We start from the raw sequence: 9,098 nt of genomic DNA, 5'->3' as shown, positions 1-9,098 counted from the left end.
GTAAAGGCGCTGATGACGGGGCCCCGCTCGGTGACCGCACCGCCACCCGCCTCGCCGCCAACGTCAGCACCACCACCGCCAGTACCGCCGCCATCGACGCGGCCGGCGCCAATGGCACCGCCGAAAGAGGAGCCGCCGCGCGCCCGCGGCCGCGGAGGTGAAACTGCCTCCGCCGCGGCCGGCATCGCCGGCTGCACCGTCACATCCAGCGTCCCGACGGGATGCATATCGGAGTCGGCGACAGTCGGGGCGGGCGGCGGCGGCTGCGGCGGGACGGCGGCAGTGGGCTGGGGGCTGTCGTCTGCAGGGCTGCTCTGCGGTGGAGGCGAGGCGCTGAATAGAGGTGTACGGCGTGACACGGCTGGCCGTTTGCTGACGTCAACGATACCGGTGCCAGGTAGAGGGCCCACGCCTCCATCCGCCGCCAAAGCCGCGGCAGAAGGCGCTCCCACTCTCGCCACCGCCGCTGCCGCGGCGCGATCCAGCATGATTTGGTTCAGTACGACACGCGGCGGCAGTCTGGATGGTGGCGGCGGCGACGACGCCAGGTTGCTCGTCCCAGCGGCGCCGCCGTCATCAAAGTCACGCGATATGGCCACCCGGAAGTTGGGCCTGGGCCCCCGCCGCAAGATGACGTAGCTGAAGCGCTCATCCTGCGGGCGGCCCTCCCGTACACACGAGGAGGAACAGGAGGACGAGCACCAAAGGGTTGTGAGTTTGTGGAGGGGGGACCGGGGGCGAATGATATGCAAGCAACCAGAAGTGAGCTGCCGGCGTGGGGGAGGTCGTGGTGGGGAGTGCTCGTGTTGTCAGGTGAGTGAGCCGTAGTCCCTCTACCCTCGCGGGTGGGCCGTCTGGGGCCAGCCGCAGATCCGGACCGAGTGGATCTTGGATCCCGGGTGGGGAAGGGTGGGGTGGGGTGGGGTGGGGTGGTGGAGGGAAGGGGAAGTACGTCCGTCTGCAAATGCGCAGGGGGCCCAGCGGGTCCCTACCGCCCTGTCAGCCAATTTCAAGCTCAAAAGGATGCCAGCCATGGAAACGGGGCGATACAGCATCCAGGAATCAAACCAGGGAGGGGTGAGTTCTGAGGACATCGGCAGGAGGCACTAACCCGTCACGTCAGGAGATCGTGGGCCCCCGCCCCCACTGCCGGCGGGGCGGCACAAGTACTTGGCGCTGTGGCCAATGTGAACACCCCCCCCAGGAGCAGGAGGAGCAGGAGGAGCAGGAGGAGCAGGAGGAGCAGGAGGAGGAGCTACCGCAAAGCTGCCAAGACCAACAGCACCAACAGCATCAATAGCACCAAGATAGACCGACTGGAACGACTCCGAAATGATCCCCCCTAGGCTATCCAGCCATAGACGATCCCGGAGTCGCCGTCCTCACACTGAGGCGGGGTAGCGGAAGCCGGTAGGCCCAGGGGGTAAATGAGCCACTGTACGGCACAGCCGTTACACAGATAAGCAACGGATGATGGAAGCAGATTAACGGTATTAGCGGTCTGCCGGGGGCCGTATCTTTATACCCCCTCCCCCCGCAGCCACACACGCACTTGCACGTTGAGTGCTCTATTGCGGCCGAGCGCCTTGCCGCCCGGGGGTGCCATGGCTCTCTGCATGAAGGCCGGCAGCTGCAGCGACTGACTGAAGTGACACCAGTGGCGCTTGCTTCCCTGCGTACATAAGACATGCATACATACGTACAAACACATGGGTGATTCTCGTCTAGGGACGTTGGCTCGTCCCCCTTTCTCCTAGGTTGAGCTCTTCCTTTCCTGACCCTTCAGTTGTCGAGTGGAACGAGGTAATGGCGGCACCTGCTGGGTCGTACGTATGCATGTATGCATCATCACCCCGATGTACCCCCCACACCTCCACATACAAAGTCAGCACACAGCATGCAGGATCCCACAACCCCCCAACCCCGCCGCCGCCTCAAAGTTGTTGAGTGTTAGCCCACCCCTGCCCCCGCCCCCGCCCCCGCCCGCACCCCTGCCCCCGCCCCCGCCCCCGCCCCTGCCCCCTTGGAAAGAGACCCCGGGTCGGTGCTCACGTTGAACCCAATCTCCATTCCAGATCCGCAAGTACCACACCGTCCTAATACAATAAGTTCCATCACGCTCCTAACCTCGTGACCCAGGGGAAGTCCGCCACCTCCCCTCACCACCACTACCTGCATCGGGCAGATACCGTCGTGCGGACACGGAGCAACCACGTGCGCGCCCGCGCTCCGAAGCTTGATAGCGACCCGCGGGTCGGTCCCTCCTCCACCGTGGCTCGGTAGCCGGTGTTGCCCCGACCCTGACTTTGAACCGCCCGAGGTGGCGCCAGCGGCGGCTTCCAGCTGCGCGCGCTTCCGGCCCTGGCCAAGGGACCGTGTGTGCGCGTGTGTGTATGTGGAGGGGGGGGGAATCGGGGGGGACATTAGAGAGCAAGAACGCGTAAGCACCGGCTGCCGGTATCAACTGGTCGTGAGTGAGTCGGGGGAATAAATACGTGTGTGAAGGGTGTCCCCACAGCCGGTATGAGGCGGTCCAGTTGGGTTGCTAGGTCGGTCTGTGCCGACGCACAGCCGAGCGGTCCTCCACATGCCGTCTTGTTCCTTGGGCAGCTAACAAAGGGGCCAACAAGACGCGACGCACAGCGACACCCAAACCAGATGCGGGGCAAGGTGATGAGCGCATGACGGGCAATATGGCCCCGCACACGGTGCGCTATCAAGGAGGCCACTTGCTCATGTACCACCCCCTCATGTGCACGACGTCACACACGTCCTGCTAAGTGGCTCCGCCCAGCTCCTCGAAACACACACGTGCTTGTTGTTCCCCGCCCCACACCCGCACCTCCCGCCCCAGCAGCAGCTCCCGCGCCTCCGCTAAGGCCGCAAAGCCGCGGGGGGTCCCCGGCTCCACCAGCACCAGCACATCACCGCACCTGAGGGGTAGGAACCAGGCAGCGAAGGGGCTGAGGTGGGGTGGGGTGGGGTGGGGAGTGATGTGGGGTGGGGAGTGAGGTGGGCTGAGGTGGGGAGTGATGTGGGTTGATGTGGGGTGGGGTGGGGAGTGAGGTGCGGTGGAGTGGGGGATATAGATATACATAGGTATTAACATGGGAAGTGTGGAGGCGGTGTGGGAAGCGGTCCACCCAGCGCTTTACCCGAAAGAGTGGGGTAGGCAAGGCGGGGGAGTGTTGAGCGATCAATGTACGACTATAGGGAATATGCGGGGTCGGTGTACTGTGCATGGCGGGAGCTCGGGGTCGCACGGAAAGGGAAGGAGGAGCACCGAGGTAGGGCGCAGGGCGTGGCGGGCCCCATGCGTGTCCCCTGGACAGCCATTTCTCACCCCAGAGTACGCACACACACACACACACACCCTCGGTATACGACATAAACAGACATACACACATATACACGTAGGGCTCTATGACGCCTCGGACTGCGACAGCTCGGCATGGGCTATGCAGCTGGTTTTGGATTTCCGGCAGCTTCCCATTCGAGCCGCTGGAGGGGGGGGCCGCTCAGCGACAGATAACTCCGAGTCAGGCTACCGTCACCACCATACGGCACAAAGGGGTATGTGGGCACATGCGGCGGTAGGTGGGCCGCACACACGGGCATTATTACTCCAGGAAGGAAGTGCACGGAAGGTCCACAGCGCGCATACACACGTATATCATCATTGCGACTACGCGCACATAAGTAAATAAATGTGAAGGTGTTAGCCGCGACGCGGGTGTGGCACTTCGCGCGCCAGCTCCCCGTCGGAAGGTCTTCCTTCCCTGGACTCGAACCCCGCTTGCTCGTCGGCATGGTCTTCTCTCCCACTTAGGACCCCACCCCCGCCCGGTGCTTGCCTCCCCTTACCGCACCTGTCCCACAGCTCCCGAACCAGACGCTCTCGCTCCTCGACCGTTGGCAGTACAGTAAGTTGATAAGGCGCGATGACCAAGTCGTACCTGCTTCCCCCAAGGGATACACACAATCACACATTAACACGGTGTCACGGGCGGCCCGACCCCGACCCCGTCCCCCGCCCGCAGAGGACTCTATTACCCGCAGGCCCCCCAGTGGGCCCCCCAGTGGGTGAACGTAACCACCGACGTAGGACCGTTTGCGCTGGTCGGCAGGCCATTGAGCTACTTAAGCCTTTCCGTACAGTTGCCACTACACACACTGTAACTCGTTACATCCTCCACCCTTCAACACATGACCCAAGTCTTAATGTCCGCTGTCTAAAGCCCCATCGGCATCAGTATCACTATCAGTATCAGCAGCACCACCCGGTGTAACACCCCCCCCGTACGTAACAGGTAGCATTGCTGAGCCCCGTGCCCGACGCTGTCTGTCTCCTGTGGCCGCCTCACAACGGGACGACTTTAACCATATCGGTCTCGTCACATCTGGAGGGTAACCCCGCACCGCACCTTCACAGACCCGTAACCCCGGGTCAAACAGCGCCTGAGCCCCCCCCCCGGGGGGTGCACCCCGGCTGCCGTACCTCCTGCGCTGCGCACCCGCGGCCTTGGTCAGGGGCGGCAACGTCTGCACCCAGCTGACCACTGGCCCCGCCGGTAGCTGCTGCCTGCCTGACATTCCCCTCCCCCTTGCCGCCCGGTCTTCAGACCCAGAATCGGCGGCCCCAGCTACCGCCCGGCTGCGTGGAGCACCATCTCCTCCTCCTCCAGCCTGCTGCTGCTCCTGCTGTTGATGTGTTAACGACACCTCATCACGATCACTCAGTACATGCTGCTGCTGTTGCTGCTGTTTCGCCCGGTACGCTCGCTCCACTCGAGCCCCCAGCACCTGGCGCAGGTGACTGGGCTCCAGGGCCACCAGCCGCAAGAGGGAGCGACTGGTCGCGAAAGCCTGTCCGGGTAGGTGCAGTCAGACAGACAGCCGGGGAGGGAGGGAGGGAGGCAGGGAGGGAGGGTGGCAGGGGGGAAGACGATCCACAAACGCGAGAAACTGATGCCGAGGATAGACTGATACGCCAGATGCTAAGTAAGCACAACCAACCAGTCAGCGGTTGTGAAGGAGAAGTCCTCGCGATGATGTAGTGATGACGACGGCGAAAATTACCTACCTAGCAGCGAAGACTAAAACAAAATGCGGAAAGAAAGCAGAAAAAAATCTCCGTAGTATTCCGAAGGTAAGTGCGAAGGCGGCGAAGAGCAATCAGCTGACGTGAGTTGAGAGAAAAAGAGGTGATGTGAGGCAGGGATGGAGGCAGGGAGGGATACACAGGCGAAACAAGTAAGCATTTGCGCAAAATCAAACCGTACAAGTGTGAAGCATGGCGGCAGGTGCCGGCGCGGCAGGTGGCGCAAAGCTAGTCGAACGGTAAAGGGCAGCCCGAGATGTGGTCATCCTCCACCGGCCATCATGGTCCCTGCGGGCTGGCGGAGGTAACCAGTGGCACCGCGCAAGCCCGCCATGGGTGGGCTGCGCTCATTGCGGCAGTGCGGCACACATGACACAGCACCCATGTCGACCCGTGTTGCAACTCCGCAAATCCGTGTAAACGTACCCAGCACCTACCGTAGTGCCCCATCGTAGGCGTCACAGCCCTTTACAGCCCCGCCAGCCCCACCCTAACCCACCAACCCTTCATGCACGATACCCTCTTAATCAGCGGGTTAAACGTTCCACACGGGACACCGGCGTTCACATTCTGGTCAAGTCCACTGCTTCTCCTGCCCAAATCCTACCTCCAATCCCTCAGCCTCTCCGTCCCACCACCGGCCCGCCCAGTTACCCATCCGCCTAACTACGCACCTCCAACGTTGCCACCACCGCCGCACCGACGCCCGCGCCGTGCACCAGCACCTCCCGCGGCCGCCACTCAACCGCCGCCGCGCCAGGCAGCGCCCCTGCCGCCTCCAGCAGCCGCACCGCCTCATGCAGCACGCGGCGACACACCGCGTACTCGGGCGCCAGGCGAGCCACCACGTAGGCCAGGATCTGCGGAAAAGGCGGGAAGAGATCGCGAGGAGGTGTCGGCATGGCCGCGTTCTGGTGCGGTACGTGCACTGCGGCGTAGCTGCCCCGACCCGGCGGCTGAGACGGAGGACGTGTGCGAACGAACACCGCCAAGTGTCAACCCACCATCCCCACACACGACTCTACACTCCACTTCTTCACTCTACTTCTTCACTCTACTTCTACACTCTACTTCTTCACTCTACTTCTTCACTCTACTTCTACACTCTACAGCAGGACAGGGCCTGCAACACGTGCAACCTGAAACCCACCAGGCACTACCCACGCACCTCGGGCTCGGTCTTGTACTTGGGAGCAATCTTCTGCATCTGCGGGGCTGCAGTGGTAAGGCCAGGTTCAATAAAAGTAGCGGCAGCCGTGTCAGGGGCCCCGCCATCAGCGCCGGGACATCAGCCGCATGTCGGCATAGAGGGCGTTTCTCCGCGCTGGGGGGAGTTCGCAAACAGGATAACGGATAACGGATAACGAGCAAACATTGCAGGCGCGGATTACGGAGGGCCGGCGGGGGTGCGGCTGTGCGCGGGCGGTTCAATGTGTGCGACCAACGCAGTGACGGGGGGTGCAGGTACGCATCAGTGAGTCAGCGACCTAACGCCGCATGCGAGCAACATTAACGCAACGGCGCAGCTGCTGGACATGGAAAGGTTGCATTGATTGCCCCGAGTCAACCCCAGGCCAGCCGGCCAGCCAGCCTACTCGTGGCAGTCGGTCTTTGTGGCGGAAGAGGGACAAGGGGGCACTGCCCTGTTATCAGCGGAACCCGTCACCGGCCTGCCACCTCCTGCCGCATTGCGACCTCCGAAAAGGACTTGGCCAAACGTCTCCTCGGCGACCTGCGCCATGCCCACACGCCGCCCCGCACTATCCTCCTCCCCCTCCTCCTCCTCCCCCTGCGCAACACGTTCCCCCTGTGTGGAAGAGCCCCTACCAGGAGCCCTTCCCTCGGAGGCAGCCCCCTCAAATACCCCACGCAGCACATTACCATGTCGCTCATCGCCGCGCAGCGGTGGCGGCAGGCCCAAGGCCGCATTCACTGCCCGCTCATCCATTAAGAGGATCTGGCCCGCCTCGAGCGCCTCACGGGCCGCCAGCAGCTCAGGGCCCCGCAGCCGGCCACCACGAGGCGGCAGCGGCTCCGTGCTGCTTGGGGGCCCAAAGCCGCCGCGCTGGGGCGTGTGGCTGAGCGACTGCGGAAAGCCGTTAGAAGTTGAACGGTAAGGTTGAGGGGTCGGGAAACACGACTTGGGTCATTGAGAGTCCGCGGCTGTATGCGTGGCGAGGGTAGGCGGGGTTCTCGGCGACGTGTGAGTCGACCCTAGGGTTGATGCCCGGGTGGGGCCGATTAGCCCAGGTGCGTGTGCGCGACGATGTCAAGTGCATGTATAGGTGCAATCAGTAATTCTGGTTGGTGCGGGTTTTCCTGCAATCCTTCCTTTCCAACTTTGCTCTGCAGAGGAGCCACACAATAACACCTCCTCACCGTTGGGACAGCAAGGCGAACCCATCCCCAGTCCCCTGGGCGCTAACAGCTGAGATGCGTTATATATATGCGTTGTATACATGGCTTGCCGCTTCGGTGGGTTAATTACCTTTAGACGCTCTGCCAGCTCCTGACCCAGCCGCCGCGCATCCCGCGGCTTCAGCCCACGCTCTATGGGGCCCGAATTGCACATACGGAATACTCTGAGAGAATTTTCTGGTGAGCTCTCTAGCAAGGGGGACTTCCTTGTGTGGTAATGTAATGAGCGCGGCGCAAGCTGTACGCCGTCCCGCGGGTCCTTATCACCATGCACTAGCAAAGGATGACCTGACCACTCCTCTCCAGCAGCCCAAGTGCAGTCAAAATCCATGTATGTGCAATGAGGGGTTCAGGAATGTGCGGTGCGGAACCCGTGCTGCGATGTGTTAAATTGTGGCCGCTCTTACCGGCGAGGACCTCCTCCAATTCAGACTCAAAGGGAGTTGGTAGCTGCAGTAATGGCATGCTGCGCCTAGCTGCAGCTGTTGCAGCCTTAGCTGACACCTCAGGCTACGATTAAGTAGGGGGTTTGCAGGCGGACGATGGGGTTTGGGAAGGAAGATGACAGAACGAGGTTGGGAGACCCGCGACGCGTGGTCTCCACGGAACCTGTCCCTATAATATGGCATAATTATTAAACTACAGACTTCTGACGCTCTAAAATCACAAGATGACGACGACAAAGCCGTTCACAGGAGGACCATTGGTAAGCTCACGTCCCGGCAACCCACCAGAGCAGCGGAAAAACCATGCACTCGACGGAACCATTGCAAAAGCGAAAATGCTGCATCATGGGAACTGTATGCAAGATGACGGCTCCAGGCCACCAAAGACAAGAAGGCAGCAGACATAGAACCCCTTTTCTATCAGTTATGCATAGATTTACTATGTCAGAAGCAAGACATTAATGGAGAGTAGACATGCGCATGCTACGGATTGGCATGCTGCGCGTGAGCTGCGCCATCCGTACGGCATTACGCGCGAGGAGAAACATCGCATCCTAATTGGCATCCTGTTCCACTAAAGCGCTTAGACTATTAGACGTTTATAGATGTACAGATGTATGTTTAGCATAAGCATCAGTGATCCTTGCTATTTATAACGTATACTAAGTGCCCACATCTTTCGGGAGAGCACCGTGGTGAAAAGGTGGCGACAGCCTAAGCTTCATTCTACAGCTGCTTCCTACCATAGCATTTAAAAATGAACGCGCAACAATTGTCCCTGAAGCCTATTGGGCAGGGCAGCGGGCTCAGGTCTCCTGCCCTGCTTTTAGAAACGCCCCCGCCCGGAACCGGCGCAAGCCTTCGCCAAAGGCTACTTCCAGCCGGGCATACCAATGGTAGCCTCAACCTTCCGCCTACAGGGAACGCGGGGGCGGTCCTGGAGCACCTGAAGCGTCTTAGCGGTGAGACTTGGACTTCCTATTAGTTGTACCCTGTAAGTTTGCGAGCGCCGGTTGGCTGGATAAATCAAGGAATATTACTTATTTTGAAGAATAAAGCTATAAATCTTGATCCTGTGCATTGGAACACTACAAAATTTTCTTTTTTTGCTGAAACACAGTCCACGCTGCTTA

At 60.9% G+C, this 9,098-nt stretch overlaps 1 protein-coding gene across 1 annotated transcript in view; it reads right to left on the bottom strand.

Moving 5' to 3' along the window:
• VOLCADRAFT_120113 (uncharacterized protein) overlaps positions 1-8,370 on the bottom strand; it is a gene marked incomplete at both ends in the record, with an annotated part of 12,432 nt that extends 4,062 nt beyond the window's left edge. The window contains 12 exons of the mRNA XM_002959188.1: positions 41-653; positions 1,553-1,672; positions 2,164-2,361; positions 2,843-2,933; positions 3,870-3,956; positions 4,499-4,866; positions 5,776-5,961; positions 6,270-6,316; positions 6,929-7,187; positions 7,590-7,651; positions 7,927-8,029; positions 8,251-8,370. Coding sequence (XP_002959234.1) covers positions 41-653; positions 1,553-1,672; positions 2,164-2,361; positions 2,843-2,933; positions 3,870-3,956; positions 4,499-4,866; positions 5,776-5,961; positions 6,270-6,316; positions 6,929-7,187; positions 7,590-7,651; positions 7,927-8,029; positions 8,251-8,370 — 2,254 coding nt within the window. The remainder of the gene's footprint in view (positions 1-40; positions 654-1,552; positions 1,673-2,163; positions 2,362-2,842; positions 2,934-3,869; positions 3,957-4,498; positions 4,867-5,775; positions 5,962-6,269; positions 6,317-6,928; positions 7,188-7,589; positions 7,652-7,926; positions 8,030-8,250) is intronic.
• Between the last annotated feature and the right edge of the window lie 728 nt (positions 8,371-9,098).

This window comes from Volvox carteri, assembly GCF_000143455.1.
Source record: "Volvox carteri f. nagariensis unplaced genomic scaffold VOLCAscaffold_133, whole genome shotgun sequence".
NCBI classification, from domain to species: Eukaryota; Viridiplantae; Chlorophyta; class Chlorophyceae; order Chlamydomonadales; family Volvocaceae; genus Volvox; species Volvox carteri.
The sequence above is the reverse complement of the archived record's forward strand: the minus strand, read 5'-3'. Positions and strand labels throughout refer to the sequence as shown.